Source organism: Palaemon carinicauda, chromosome 31, assembly GCF_036898095.1.
Source record: "Palaemon carinicauda isolate YSFRI2023 chromosome 31, ASM3689809v2, whole genome shotgun sequence".
Taxonomy (NCBI): domain Eukaryota; kingdom Metazoa; phylum Arthropoda; class Malacostraca; order Decapoda; family Palaemonidae; genus Palaemon; species Palaemon carinicauda.
The window spans coordinates 25,763,612-25,780,030 of record NC_090755.1 but is presented as its reverse complement, the minus strand read 5'-3'; the positions used below and the strand labels follow the sequence as shown (position 1 = coordinate 25,780,030).

General features: G+C 36.0%; 1 protein-coding gene across 1 annotated transcript in view; it reads left to right on the top strand.

Annotated features, from left to right (window-relative positions):
• The first annotated feature begins 2,176 nt into the window (after positions 1 to 2,176).
• Positions 2,177 to 16,419, top strand: part of LOC137624360 (galactoside alpha-(1,2)-fucosyltransferase 1-like) — a 111,977-nt gene continuing 97,734 nt past the window's right edge. The window contains exon 1 of the mRNA XM_068355063.1: positions 2,177 to 3,181. Within this exon, the coding sequence (XP_068211164.1) occupies positions 2,611 to 3,181 (571 nt within the window). The 5' untranslated portion in view covers positions 2,177 to 2,610. The remainder of the gene's footprint in view (positions 3,182 to 16,419) is intronic.

Genomic DNA, 16,419 nt, shown 5'->3' with positions numbered 1-16,419 from the left:
ATATGTTTACGTTCTATAATTTTTATTCATGATTCACACAAGCTAAACTGAATGTGTGTATTTCATCAAACAATCTAACAATGATTCAAAACCAAAAATATTCAGTTTATCATAATGTAATTAGAAATATGTAGTGAAAAAAAAGCAGAGTAAAAGGAACATCTATCAATAAATAAACTTTATGCAATGAATTTCCTAAGATAGATATGTATAATCATATTTTCTCAAACCAATGTATACTTCATATCGAAACATGTAGAAACAGTCTTTTTAACAAAATAGTCGAAACATGTAAACTGAATATCAGCAGATGTTCGGGTCCAGTTACCTGGCCAACTGTGGTATATGGTAATGAGTATGATAAGTGGTTACAACATTTGACATGCAAAGCTAGCCGAGAGCTAAAGCTAAGGAACTAGTCTAAGTTGAGCTATTTGAATATGCATAACTACATATTCATTATATATATCTAATGGTGAATTAAAGACAACTAGAAATTACTTTAAACAATAAGGAAATACTTCCTGGTCTCAAAGAACAGTAAGTGACAGGAATACAGTAATTTTATGGAAAATATAAAAAATCTATTGAATTTACAAAATTATCAGTAATATGGGTCAGATTTATGAATTTAGGACATCAGGGAAAAACCCTGCAGTTGTAGCATCAAGTAAAAGTTATGAGGGTGGACAGCAATATGGAATTAAAAGAAGTAAGGTACAGCAGTAGAAGGCTAAAATATAAGTGATAAGGAAAAGCTATATTAATAAGAGGCCTGACTATTTGATACAAGATATATGATACCGATGATGAAGGATCCAATAGGATGTATCAGTCTACACAATATCTTATTATGTATCAAAAGTTTATCATGGCAGTCTTCAAGATACAGATGCGACATGAATTGAATATAAAGTCCTCATCCTAAGCAAGGTTTAGTCTATATAAACTAATAAACACTCTGGCTGTAAGGCAGACATAAAAGGTGTATGTATCAAAGCACTAATGATATTGTAACTTTAGTTTGATGTTAACGAAGCAAGCTTTCATCTTAAACTAATAAAAGTTTATGAATTTTTTTTTTTTACCAGAGAACTGACCCACACAATGGTAAATAAAATTTTGGATCATAACTTTTATAGATTTGCCTTCTTTAATCTTTTCTTTGGCAATTCTTGAAATAAAACTAAATTTCCCAAATCTATAATAAAAAATTATAAAAGTTCCTATGATACCAGTAATCTAAATTAGTTGAACCGCCTTCCCATACGTTTCATAGCAGAACAATCTTCAAACCACCATACACATATGTGAAGAGATAAATTTCATAAACTAATCATGTACTGTACAGACTTAATGTGTAAATCGGAATATATTAACATATAGACAGTGCAAAATTAGTAAATCAAAAGAGCTGTCATTTTTTTTTCAATATACTATAATAAGTTAACCCTGCCTGTATTAACTGTCAATCAAAGCATATAATCACTGTAAACATGCATATCTGAGTGTTGCTTATAATTACCTTTTAAGGTAAAAAAAAATAAAGTTAACAGTTTTGAGAAAGTTGTGGATGCTGCAGTCAAACAGTAGGCTTCAAAAACCATAGAATAGATGTTCCCTCAGCTTCATTATTCAGGGGCCCAATAGTAATGAAAGGCTTTGAAGTTAACTTTGGCACGGAAAATAATCCAAAATCCCAGGAATCACTTGTGGTTACAGAGCCAAACTAACGAACAACCAGCCCTATTAGTTTATTCTTATTTAACAACATTTTTATCTAACTAACAAAAATTACAATTCAATTTGCAAATTATGAAAAAAAATCAATACATATAACTAATTAGAGAAGCTAAGAATTTCTATGGAAGACACTGATGTAGAATATCAAATTCCAGGTATAAACCAAGGCTACATATAAATTGAAGAGAATGACACCCTGACGCTATCTAGACCAACTTGCAGCACAGAAAGTTTTCTTCTACCCAGGCCCCCCCCCCCACACCCCCCCCCCAAAAAAAAAAATTAAACTAAAGTCGTGAGTAATTATCTTGAAATGTATTAGGTAAGTGCTGAAAAGAGCATGGTAATATTCATGACGTTTAAGAGCAGCACATGTGTTAGCCGTAGTGTATGTTCCATTTAAATTACCACATTTCTCAAATCCTATGTCATTGGAGTGTACACAAGTTCAGTGTAAAATCATCAGTTCACTGATACAGAATATATAGTAAATGATGAACTGAAAATCGAATATAATAACAATGAAACAAAATACTAACATAATGTGCCGTATTTAATACAAAAGGAAGTCAGAAAGTCGTGTAATCGGATGGAAGTAACCCGTGGTAAAAGCACATATTCAAGAGCAGCTATTAACCAAAAACGTGAGACCTGCTGTATATTCAAAGTGCATATATTAACATGTATCAAAACTTATAGGTTTTGTGACAAAAGTGATCAAAGATGCAAGTTACTTATGTATGATGGGCATTGGGTGTCTGCTTCAACACACAATTGAAAATTATTTAGATTACTGTTTTCTTTTTTAATTTCTGTGACCCCCGGTATTTTCTACAGTACTTTTAGGAACTTTTAAAAGAATACAAAATGGTCTTCAAGACATTTCATAAATTTTTTAAAAGTCCAAAATGTGACCTAACACAATTAGAAAAATTATTTGTGGTTCTTTTAGTGTTAGCCAGTACCATGCTAGTGGCTACTTACAGGTATCACAATTTCCTAACAAAAAAATATTCCACTTCCGATTTGAAAAGATTTTATATAATAAAATCAAACCATTCAGTGCAAGAACATATCGAAGAAAATTTGGAGAACGTCATTCAAGGTCTTAAAGCTGCAGATTCTGAAATATTACGACCTGTTGGTGGAGCACCAGTCAATGTATCTCAAACACTGAAACCAAATATTACAAGAAATATATTGCCCCCAAAATCATATGTAAAGGACAGATCAAATAAATCAAATCAAAATGCACCACAGGTACAAATAAATGGGAACAACAAATCTGAAGATAAAGGATTAATTACTATAAGATCAAGGAATGAAGATTTTAAAGCATCAAAATCAAGAAAAGAAGAATCACGACTAGAGTCAACACCGCTAAATAGCACTTGTCTTCCAGTGACAAAATTTTCTATTCCAAAGGTAGACGAGCAAGGTAGGGAATCACTTAATTTAGTGTGGTTTGAATTCTTATGCTTACTGATTATATTGGAATCTGTAACAAGTTCCACATCTTCACAACTGAAAACTGTAAAGTTGGACATGAATACGTTCTCTCCAGCATTTTGTGCCTTGAGAACTCGTACAGTCAGAGTCTCCCCTTGTTTCATAATTTACTTAACTTTTCGACCGTTCTCTATTATCCCATTTCTGTGTTGACTGACTAATAACAATGCCTTCTCATCATGTTGAAAGGATTAAAGGTTACTCGTAAGCAGCAGAGGCAAGGGACAGGACAATGTTTTAGAGACCAACCATATATGTAAATGACCAGAGCCCATGCCCTTCTTTACCCAAGCTAGGACCAGCAAAGTCCAGATAACGGAAGCTGATAACTCGATAGATAGACCTATAGGGACCCTATCCCTATCTCAGGGGAACAATGAGGTCATAAACAATAAGTCATAGATAATAGTCTCAATCAACAAATCATGTGTCCTCCCACTGATTTTTCTCTATATGGCCAAACCACCTCAACACATTCACATCCACTCTAGCTGCTAATTCATTCCTCACACTCTTTCTCAATCTTGCTACTTCGTTCCTAACCCTATCCAACCGAGATACACTAGCCACATAGTACAACAGATTGGGAAAAAAACGAGCACTTTGTGGTTAAAGCATGACGCTTCGCATGCTTATACAATATACCAATACAAACCAATTTGGCTATAGTGCCAAGCTGGATTTGTCCTCTGGCGTCGGTGGCGGCCATTTTTCAAAAGGGCGTCCATTTGCAATAGTTTTTATCTTATATCCTCCATATCTATTGATCTAATAGACCAGGAGTGATGACTCTGGTATCTCTTGGTAGGTTTTCGATGTCAAAGGGTCAGAAAAACACACTTTGGAAACTCTAGAATTAATATTTGATCGATTCTAATGTGATGATCAAAATATTAGTCCACCAACAATCAAATATAACTTGTAACATAATACCTCTTTTGCACCTTGTTTATAGCTTGCAACAAACAAAATACATCACCTTTGTGGTTTCTAACAAACCTAATTCGAGCTTTAGCAATTTTGAGATTAATTATAAAAAGCAAGAACTACTTTGTTCACTATTAAGTCAATAACCAGCATAATAACTGACTTGGCACCTTATTTGTAGCAACAAACAAATCATCTTTATGATTTCTAACAAATATAATTAAAGCTTTAGCACTTTTAAGATTAATTATGAGAAACCAATAAAAACTACTATGTTCAAGATACGTTTACAGATCACTAACAAGACACTCCACACTTGCACAGAGCCGTGCATGTGAGAAAGGCTTTTGCACACTTGCAGTTGCCACGACATCCCTTCAGGCTGTGGAAGATTCATCTTTGTACAAAGTGACTGATTCCAGCAAAGACCAGCCTCGTAAACTGCTCTACGGACATGTACTAGGGCACACTTTGTTGGAGGGACGTTGCTTACATCTGTATTTGTGTACACAACTCAAGTCTGGCGTCATCAGCATGACGTTTGGTGCTTGTTTTTGACATAAATCAGAACAGTAAGCCTCTCGAGTGCATCTGTGGCACCATCCACCTGAGAAATCGATGGCTGTTCCATAAATGCACGAAATGTCTCTGTGACTTCTGGTGAGAGATTCCAGATTTCCCAAGCTGTTCTCTTCCCTTTGTCAGCAAATGAGGACACTGTGTTGCATCCTGTTACATAATGAAACATTGGCAGGCCTAGACTCTTCTCAGCGCTTAGTGCAGAATAAATTTCATGCATTAGTATATGTCAAAAATGTCTGCCTGTTCCAGAAGCTACCCTCAACTTGAAAAGGGATCCAGTCAGCCAAGCAAAGGCATACACTTCAAGAACAATTACGTCCTTACCTACAGTTCGCATGTAAACATTGCTGTAATGCCTTGATGGAGCATCAACGTGAAGCATTATACAACTATCAGCTTCTTCATGTTTTTAAGGACTAATTCCTGTGACTGATGTTGGCTGGTGACATACCATTCTGTCATGGACAGTACTGATGACTTGCTTGCTTGTGACCATGGTAATGTACCTGTATTCTTGTTGCAGAGCTGGAGACACAAGAGGGCCATTGGATGTAATGGGACCACCTACTTTTGGAACAGTGCTGGATAATTTGCCTTCAGCCACTGGAGGAACTTTGGTGTAGGACACCGGTAGTCTGGGTAATCTTTTTGTTGAGTTATTGACTATTGGCTCATTATCTTCAGTACTTTTTAAATTCAATACTTTCACAAACAGCATCTTTGCTGAGGTCATCAGGGTGCTGGAATATGGAGATGCCTGTGCCACTGAACAAATTCATTGAGCTGGTCTGAGGGTTGATGTTGTCAACTGCAGCTGTAGTGAACATATGTTTCTTCAATTGGTGTGGACAAACAGCATACAACTGTTCATAACACCTGAATATTGCTGTGCCAGCTTCTTTTGAGATCTCCAAGACCCGGTCATGCGACACTGACAATCCAAGCTCAAACATTTTCTCCACAAGTTCTCTCTTGTTGGAAGAGGCTGGACACGGCGTGTCATTTGTATGTTTTTCTGATGCTTCGTGCTGTTTAACAAAATAATTTGAAATATGCTAAAAAAAGGACTGACTTTGTCTTGTGACTGACTGCCCAGCAATATTTGAACCAAATATCAGCATTATGACAAGAGTAGCCAAGGAATGGGACATAGCTTCAGCTTGACAATTTGGTGAAAATAAGCCATTGAACTTGGTTTGTGAGTTCACCATATCCAGCATCATCATGAGAAAAACGTTCGCATGCTTTATGTAAAGCAATACCAATATCATCATTACTGATCAAGAGCATATCATGTCTTTCTTTAAATGTTTTCAGTTCGGAGTAATTTGTCAATATGCGATCCTCCAATTTAGTTGAATGTACATATGGATGAGACACACCCAGTTGTATAAGTCTATCACAGTACAGTTTCCTGAGATCACTTGGCCTGAATACAGGTGATGTATTTTGATCATGATTTTCAGTACTGCTGTCATCAATTCATCAATGAAGGCAACAAGCTCTGCAAAAGCACGTGCATTAAAGTTCTCTCTCTCTCTCTCTCTCTCTCTCTCTCTCTCTCTCTCTCTCTCTCTATACATATATATATATATATATATATATATATATATATATATATATATGCATATATATATATATATATATATATATATATATATATATATATATATATATATATATATATACATACACACAAATTAAGAGAAATAATACCCAGAGTTGGGACAGCGAGACAAAAGAAAGTTTATAAAATTAGGAGGAGGTCAAAGTAATATTCAGAAGAAGAAATAGATGACACAGAGAAATTTAGATTCGAACTGGGGGAGCAATTTCCCCTAGTTCGAGAGCCCTCTCGCCCGTCACAATTCTTCAACAATAACAAGAAACCACGTGACTCCGTCAAGGCATTCTCTCGTTAAGAGTGGTGTGGAGAGGAAAACATTGCGAAACATGCCTGGTGCGAAGGAGCGTGGCCACTTTGAAATCGTCAGGCAGCGTGAGTGCTTAACCCAAAACCGCGAATGTGCTTAGTTATTTAGATTTAGTAGGTTATAAGGTTCTCTGCCTCATGAATGACTAAATCTGAGGAGAACCTGCGAATAACGAGGGCTGGCTATACAGTAAAAGGAAGGAAGGGAGGGGAGGGGGGGGGGTTCTGCTTGTCTCACGACTGTGGCTAAAGATTGAATGAACAGTTTTATACTGGACAATTTCTCACTTGACGGCCTTCAGACAAGTGAAAGTAGATATGAGCCAGATGTCTAGGATAACACACAATTTGAGGTACCATTGCAGATCTGAAAACCGGGATTAATCTTCCTGTAGAAACAGAGGTCTTACAGAGTGTTTATGAATAATACAAGGAGTAATTTTGCAGGAATGTAGCTGCAGATAAAATCTTACTTTCTGGCATATGCAATAATTGTATGAAAAATAAAATCGTCAGAGGCTGTGCATAGCAGACCTTAAAATTCCTAAATGACAAACTTACAATTAAACAGAGATGTAAATAAAAGACACATGAGTCCTAATGTACAATTCACATTTAGGATTAATGAATAATTCATCATAGAATACGATGCTGATGGAAATAGGAATCATCAAACATTTATCTTGCAGGCATCAAAGGCAGTGCCGTAGAAATCTTACCTGTGTGAAGTCCTAGCATCAAACATAGAAATAATAATAATAATAATAATAATAATAAAGAAAAGTCGAAAAAATAAGATGATAAAAGTGAAAATATGAAAATTGGGAGATTATAACAGAGAGAGAGAGAGAGAGAGAGAGAGAGAGAGAGAGAGAGAGAGAGAGAGAGAGAGAGAGAGAGAGAGAGATGTTTGCAATAATTAATCATACTGTGCTACATGAGCACATCATTAAGTAAACAACAAAATTATGACAAATACATAACTTGAACAAGAGAGAGAGAGAGAGAGAGAGAGAGAGAGAGAGAGAGAGAGAGAGAGAGAGAGAGAGAGAGAGAGAGCAGACAGACAGAGAGAGAGAGAGACAGACAGAGAGAGAGAGCACAACAGTATAAGATTGGGTAGTTTTATTTTTAAATACTGCAGTCTGCCTTAAACACTTGCATGCATAAGGTAACAAAACTACCAGTTACTGTAGGAAGTTCGTGAATATGTGCTGTCAACTTAATGACAATCCTAGATTATTATTATTATTATTATTATTATTATTATTATTATTATTATTATTATTATTATTACTTGCTAAGCTACAACCCTAGTTGGAAAACCAGGATGCTATCATCCCAAGGGCTCCAACAGGGAAAAATAGCCCAGTGAGGAAAGGATATAAGAAAATAGATAGACAACAAGAGAAGTAATAAATAATTAAAATAAAATATTTCAATAACAGTAACATTAAAATAGATCTTCCATACATAAACTACAAAAATATATTTATGTCAGCCTGTTCAACATAAAAACTTTCACTGCAACTTTGAAATTTTGAAGTTAAACCCATTCAACTACCTGATTTGGAAGATGATTCCACAACTTGGTCGCAACTGGAATTAAACTTCTAGGATACTGTCAGGGATTATCTCAATGCAAAGGATGGTCAGAATTATGAAAAATCTTGTGTATCATGCATAACGAACAAACTGAACAACAGTGCCAGAGATTAATATCTATATCAGGAATAAAAAATTTAATAGACCATAAATTCCTGTCCAACAAAGTAAGATGAGATTCCGCAGCTGAAGACCAAACAGGAGAACAATATTCGAAACAAGGTAGAGTGAAAGAATTAAACCAGTTTTTTTTTTTTTTTTTTTTTTTTTTCAGAATAGATTGATTACTGAAAATTTCAAGAGACTCTCAATAAGACAAATGAAGATATAGGAACAATGTGTTTCTCAAAAGTAAATTTACTATCAAGATTCACATATAAAATTCTAAAATTTATAGAGTTAAAGATATGTTATAAATGTTGAGATCTGGATGGGGAGGAGCCACTGTCATCGACCTACTTACAATCATATTTTGAGTTTTGTTTAGGTTCAATTTCATGCCCCATAATTTGTACCACGCACTTATTTTAGCTAGATCTCTATTAATGGATTAAGCAACCCCAGATCTACATTCAGGAGACGGAATTGATGCAGAGAGTAGCATCATCTGCATAAGCAATGAGGTTATTTTCAAGGACAAACCACATGTCATGCATATATAGAATGAAAAGTAATGGGCCATGAACACTACCCTGAGTAACACCAGATAGTTCATTCCTATACTCATTATGGTGCCCACCAACAACTCTTTGCAATCTATCACTGAAAATTTCTATAATGATGATATGAAAAGACCCACCCACTACCAACTGTTTGATTTTGAAAACAAAGGCCTCATGATTAACACAGTCAAAGGCAGCACCAAGATCAAGGGCAATCATACGAACTTCCCAGCCACATTCAAAGGATTTCTGTACAGCATTGCAGATTGTAAGAAGGGCATCACATGCTCCAAGGCCTTTACGAAAGCCAAATTGCATACTAGGGAACAGAAAATTACCTTCAGTAAGCCTATTTAGACGTTTTGCTAAAAGACGTTCAAAAGCTTTAGATAATATGGGAGTTATGGAAATTGGGCGGTAATCAGCTGGACTAGAGCTACCACAAAGACATTTACGTAATGGAGTAACATTACCAATTCTCCAATAAGTGCTAAGAACCTATTCTTGCAAACTTGCAGAAAATAACAGATAACTTAGAAGCTCAGAAATCTCCAATCTTCATTAAAACAAGGGAAAAGTACACCTCCAAAGGCATCAAGATCCATCAAGAGAGCTTTAATTTTCCGAGACCGAAAAGCTGAACTAATTAGTTTAGCCCCAGGATAACAGGGATGAGAGAGATCGAGTTTCTCATTATTCTGCTTACTGTCAAACACATCAACCAAAAGGGTTGCCTTTTCCTTTAGACAGTGAGTGACAGTCATCTGGTTTAAGTAAAGGGTTTCTTTTAAGGATAAATTGTATTCTTTTTCAGTCGAAGCATGAACTCTTTGAGCAAAAGCTCTTACTTGAGTTTATTTATTCCAAGGAATATCTGATCCTACTTCTTTATACGACTAAAGAAAAACCCATTTGTCTTTTTAAAAAAAAATACATTTGGCACATAAAATATATAAATGTTAAAAGTGGCTCATTACATTATTATTTTACTATCATAATTAGCACAAAACTGAAAATCCTTTTTTCAAAACATTTTCTTTGCTTTATTTGCATTCCGAGTAATCAAATATGTAAATGTAAAACCTGCAAAAGATAAATAACGACTGTACTTGCAAATAAGATTAATATAATGTCCGAGTTGCTGAGGTTTTATGTTCAAAATTACCAAATGCTTAAAAAACATTGTTTAAAAACTAGATTTTGGTCAAGAAATGTCAGACAGTTGGCTCTTATCTTTGGGTTGTATGTTCAGAAATCCCTAACATTTGGCTGTGTCAAAAAAAATAATGGCCGATCCTAAACTTTAGAGTACAATAATTGTTATGCTTCCACATGTATGGTAAAAATATTTAAGTGGTTGGTTTTATAAAGAAAATGAAAGGTGATATGAATGCTGAAATGCACCATGTACCAGATATTCAAGTAGGGTGGAATAGAAAAGAAAAAAATTAGTTGGACTGATGGAATGTCCTAAACAAAAAGTAAATGTAGTTTTGCATAAGTATATAACTCCGTCTAATATTCATTGTTTGGTTTGCCTTTTGATGAGATTAAAGAAACCTTTACGTTTCTGCGCCAAACCATTTATCCAGAAAATCCCTTTCTTTGATAAACAACGGAAACTCTGAACTTCCCCTTTTGAGTATTGAAATCAAAGACTTGACAAACTATGCAACTTCTGCCAATGAATCCAAAACTCCCTTCCAAACCACAATGCAGCTTTAAAACAAGCCGAGAGAAAATACAGTACAAAATCAAAACAACAACAAAAACTCAGCTTGTATAAGTATACGGTTTATATATCGAAATATAATTCTTAAATCAACTCATCCTTGCAGAAACTATAGGACCTAGGGTGCCACAATGCTTATAAGTAAACAGCTTCTTTCAAATAATGCTTTGCAAAGACTGGTGTGGTGCACCTCGAGATGCAGCTTATACTTTTTGCAATGGTAAGTTTTTAAAGAAATTACCATAATTCCTATAAGGAATAGGAGGGTAACACATGACCCAATCCTTTATTAAAGCCAAATTTCAAACTAGGGAACAGTTGCTTACATTGAGCATACCTATTTAGACGTTCCCTCTCCACCCCCCCCCCCATAAAAAAACTTTAAAAAACTTTAGATAATATGGGAGTTATGGAAATTGCGCGGTAATCGGATGGGCAAGAGCTACCACAAACACATTTACTTAATGGAGTAACAGTACCAATTATCCACCTAACTCACACAATTTTAGTGTCATTCCTCTCAAATGCAGCACCAATATAAAAGGGCTAATAGCAGCTCTGGGAGTAGAAATACTCGTGTTAGTACTAAAATAAACCTCTCTAAATGGTCCTAAATAGTTGGAATTCTGTGCAATGCTAGATCACTGATTAACTAAAGCAACACATGACTTTGAATGTGGAAGTCGGTGTGGAATCAATTATGCTCCGAACGAATATGCACCAGACTAAATACAGCATTCAGAATAAAATCGATGCACTCATTTAGGAAAAGAGGGGTAATACAATATGGTACAATATCCATCAAGGCATATAAACGTTGATTGGAAATTGTTGGCTCAAAAACAAAAGTCAAAGAACTGATTACTGCAGTCCTCACCATTTCTCCTATTTCAAATTACGATTGTATTTGACATGAATGGAAAGTCTGGCAGGTCAAAGAAGGCACTATAGAAGATTCTAGAACTGTATGCCACGCCTATTGTTCATAGACAAAGGGAGTTAAATAGAAGGAATCCAAGCTTGCATTGAAGAATGAAATTCTCTATTAGCTTAGTTTGAGCAGAAAGATCAACCAAAGATACTTTACTACCAAAAGAAACATTATTCAAACAATATAGCTTAAGGATTAACACAGAATTGGTTAGGCTAATTATCTGATATCATAGCATCAATGGCCATTGATGCCGATTGGAATATGATTAATAAAGAATTAGTAACTCAAGATAAATAAAAATAAAAATGAATAAATAACATTTAAAATTTTATATACATCTAAAAAACAAGCCAGAATGCTAGCTTCCCATATGAACTTTAAAATGCCACTACCATCATAAACACCTCTTCAATTGATCTTGGTGAGGATGTACCTGCCATACCCATTACAAGCTCCAAGGAGGAATTGTTCTCCGAGATCCTCATACCTGGGACGTTCAATTAGTAAATGTCTAGCAGTCACGGGAACCAAGCAATCTTCACACAAGGGTTGGTACTTACCAGTCATTAAGAACTTGTGAGTTAAACGAGTGTGCCCAATTTTTAGGCGACAGACGGCAGTTTCCTACGTTCTAGGCATATCAATATATTTCCATGGAGGTATAGCACTCTTTTGCTAATCTGCCTGCCTCTTCATTTCCTAACATACCCACTTGAGCTGGAACCCATCAAAACTCAACTTCCTTGCTGGCAGTGCTACAAATATACAGCTACTCTGACAATTTTAAAAATAAAGTGCTGGTTGTATTAAAAACAGTCAATGCCTGCAAGACACTTTTTGCAGTATTATAATAAGTAAAATAACCCTCTTTCATTATTGCTATTTTGCGTTTTTTTTAAAAGCGGTCAGAATACCATACAGATTTGCTGTAAAGGTAGATGATGTTAAAAAGAGTCCACATTTACAATTAAAAGAGGTAACTGTACAACTAAATCCAATGCCAACCCAGGATTTGGCGCTGTCTGTAAATACAAAAGGTTAAGGTAAAGGTGTCTGGTTTAAGTTCCAGTATCATCAGAAAAGACGCACACAAGAACATCAGCCAGGCAAGCCCAACCCCGACGTGATGACCAGCCACAGCAATTGCATTTCACCATTTCCCATATTGCCTTTAAATCCAGTAAAATACTTTACAGAGAATAATCTCTGGACGTTTCCTGGGAGGGGTAACTGGTAACTTAAAAGGTAGTTCCATACTCCTGGGAAGATTGAGGCTATTTAGCAGTTGCTTCATTTCGACTCAATAGGGTTTGTGATTGTAGAGTAACCCTCAAAGTATGAAGAGAAATTCTCTTTACTGTCAGTTTGAAAGAACAGTGAATTAGGAAGCCTCTGTAACCTATACTAATATCTAATCATAGTCTATCTACCAAGGCACTTCCCCCAAATTTGGGGATAACCAACATAGAAAAAACAAAAAGAAGAAAAAAAAAAAAACGGACTTTTCTTCTCTTTGCTCCTCCCAGCCTGACGAGCGATTCAGCCGAGTTTGGTTGCTGCTGGGGTGCCATAGACCACCCTCCCCCGTTATCCCCACAATAAAGCTTTATATGCTGAATCCCCTATTGCTGCTACCTCAGCGGTCACCAAGGTACCCGATGGGAGTAGCAGGGCCTATCGGAACTGCATCACAATTGCTCACCATTCATTCCTATTTCTACCATGCTCTTTTGCCTCTCTCACATTTATCCTCCTATAACCTAGAGTTGTTTTCACTCCATACATCCACCCAAACTTTTCCCTTCACTCTTGTACTTCTCCCATCAACTCTTGCATTCATCACCTTCAGCAGACGGCCATTTTCCATTCTTTCTACAAGGACAAACCACCTCAACACGTTCATATCCACTCTGGCTGCTAATTCTTTTCTTACCGCCGTTCTCACCCTCACTACTTCGTTTCTAACCCTATCTAATCGAGATACACTAGCCATACTCCTCACAGACACTTCATCTCGAACACATTCAATTTGTGTCTCTCCGTCACTTTCATTCCCCACAATTATCTGTGCTGGAAATGAAGGATAAAAATAAATGTGGTATTTTAATATTACTTGATCTTAGTGCTGCTTTTGATACAGTTGTGCATGAACTGCTACTAAATGATCTATAAACCATCAGTATTGACTATTTAGTTGACAGAAATTATTGTGTACAAATTGGATATGCTTAATCATAATATAAACCTTTAAACTGAGGGGTACCTCATGGGACTGTACTGGGACCAATCTTATTTTGTATCTATACTATTGGTTTGTCAAAAATACTACAAAGGCATGGAGTGAAGTTCAAACTATTTGCAGATGATACACAATTTTACATCTCCATAAATGATATAGACAACACTATTGAAACTCTAAACCGAATTCCTGCCAGTGTTATGGAGTGGATGACAATCAAACAACTAAAGTTGAATGAAAATAAAACTAAGATAACGATGGTTGAAAAGAAACACAGCATATGAAACTTGAGTGATATTCAAATAAAAATAAATAACAACTCTGTTCCGATGTTTAGTAAAGTTCGTGATCTAGGCATATCTGATGACTGTAACTTGTCTTTTAATGCTCAAATAAATAATGTAGTACAAACTGCTGGTTATCATCTTAGAAACATTGCTTTCATAAAGAAGTGCCTGAATGAACATTCTGTAAAGAAACTTGTGATAAACTGTTATTACCAGGATTGACTACTACAACTCCATCTACTACAATGTATCAAAAGTGCAACTTAAGAAATTACAAAACATAATAAACAGAGGAGCAAGACTGATAAAAGGTGTCCCCCGCCCTGAGAAAGGATCACTCCTATACTAATTCATTTATACTGGCTGCCTATTAAAGCGAGAATTAAGTTTAGAATATTTACAATAATCCATCAAGTTATCAGAAACTTGCGTCCAAAATATCTAAGAGAATTGCTACATATTGTGCAGCTAACAAATCGTGTTGACACAAGAATAATTAGAGAGCGTTTCAAAATATTCGAACCTCGATATTTATCTACTGTACACTTTAGAGCCTTTAAATATGCGGCCCCGAGACTATACAATAAGCTCCCACTAGACATTTGAGAGACTGAAGATATTAAGGCTTTCAAGAGGAAACTGAAGACTTTCTTGTTCTCAAAGTTCTTCGATGGTTTGGATTTGACCATGAATGAGCAATATGACGTGTGAAATATTGATGTTTTTGAACGAACACAATAAAATGACTGTGGAGGTCCAGTAGAGAGTAGGGTTCCCCTGCTGTATAGGGCCAGAGAAGAAGCTCTTACAGTAAAGTAAAGTATTGTCAGCAAACAACAACTGATTTACTACCATTCATGATCACTCTCATTAATCAGTTTCAATCCTAAACCAAGCACTCGAGCATTCACCTCTCTCACAACTCCATCTACAAACAAATTGAACAACCATGGCGACATCACACATTCTAATCTCAACCCCCATTTCCCTGGAAACCACTTAATCACTTCATTTCCTATCCTAACACACACTTTAATTCTTTTGTGTAAACTCTTCCCTGCTTGCAACAATCTTCTACTCATTCCATATAACCTCATCACATTCCACATCGCTTCCCTATCACCTTTATCATAAGCTTTTTCCAGATCCATAAATGCAACATACACCTCCTTACCCTTTTCTAAATATTTCTCACATATCTGCTCAATTATAAAAATCTGATCTGTACATCCCCTACCTCTTCTAAAACCACACTGCACTTCAAAGATTACATCTTCCGTTTTATTCTTAATCCTATTAATTAGCACTCTATCATACACTTTTCTAACTTCACTCAACAAACTAATAGTCCTTGAAGTACAACACTCATGCACATCTACCTTACCATTGTTTGTATTACGGCGCAATACATGAACAGACCCAGTCCCCTAGTACCATTGACAACTTAAAACACATATTAAACAATCTTACCAACCATTCAAGTACAGTTACTCGTCCTTCCTTTAATATCTCAGCCCTTACATCATCCATACCAGGTGCTATTCCTAATCTCGTTTCATCTAGTGCTCTCTTCACTTCCGCTATTGTAACCTCTCTCTCATTCTCATCTCCCATCACTGACACCTAAACACCTGCAACAGCAATTATACAAATATACCTGCCTTCCTATTATCCTCAACATTTAGCTACCTTTCCAAATATTCAGCCCACCTTTTTCTTGTCTGCTCTCCTTTCAACAACCTTCCATTTTCACCTTTCACTGTCTTCATTTCTCGATCCACCCTTCCTTACTCTCTTCACTTCCTTTCAAATCTACTTTTCTCTTCACACAAACGACCCTCTTTGCCTCAGCTACCTTACGTTTTACTTCCAAATTTTCCTCTCTATATCTTCATACTTCTCTACACTATTACGCTGCAGCCATTCTTCGAAAGCCCTCTTTTCTCTTCCACTTTCATCTCCACTCCATTCCACCATTCACTACCCTACCTATGACTGCTTCCAACAATCCTCTTACCACCCATATCACTTGCAATCCTAACAAAATCTTCTTTTACTCACTGCCACTCTAGATCACCAGTTTCTCTCCCTTTCACCATGTTAAGTGCCACTTACAACATTTCTTTATATTAATTTTTTACCTTCACTACCTTCATTTTACATTCCTCTACTCTTTTGCTACAACTAATTTTCCTTCAACCAAAAAATGACCAGACATACTGTTAAGACACCCCTAAACACGTGCATATCTTCTAATCTTCCAAAC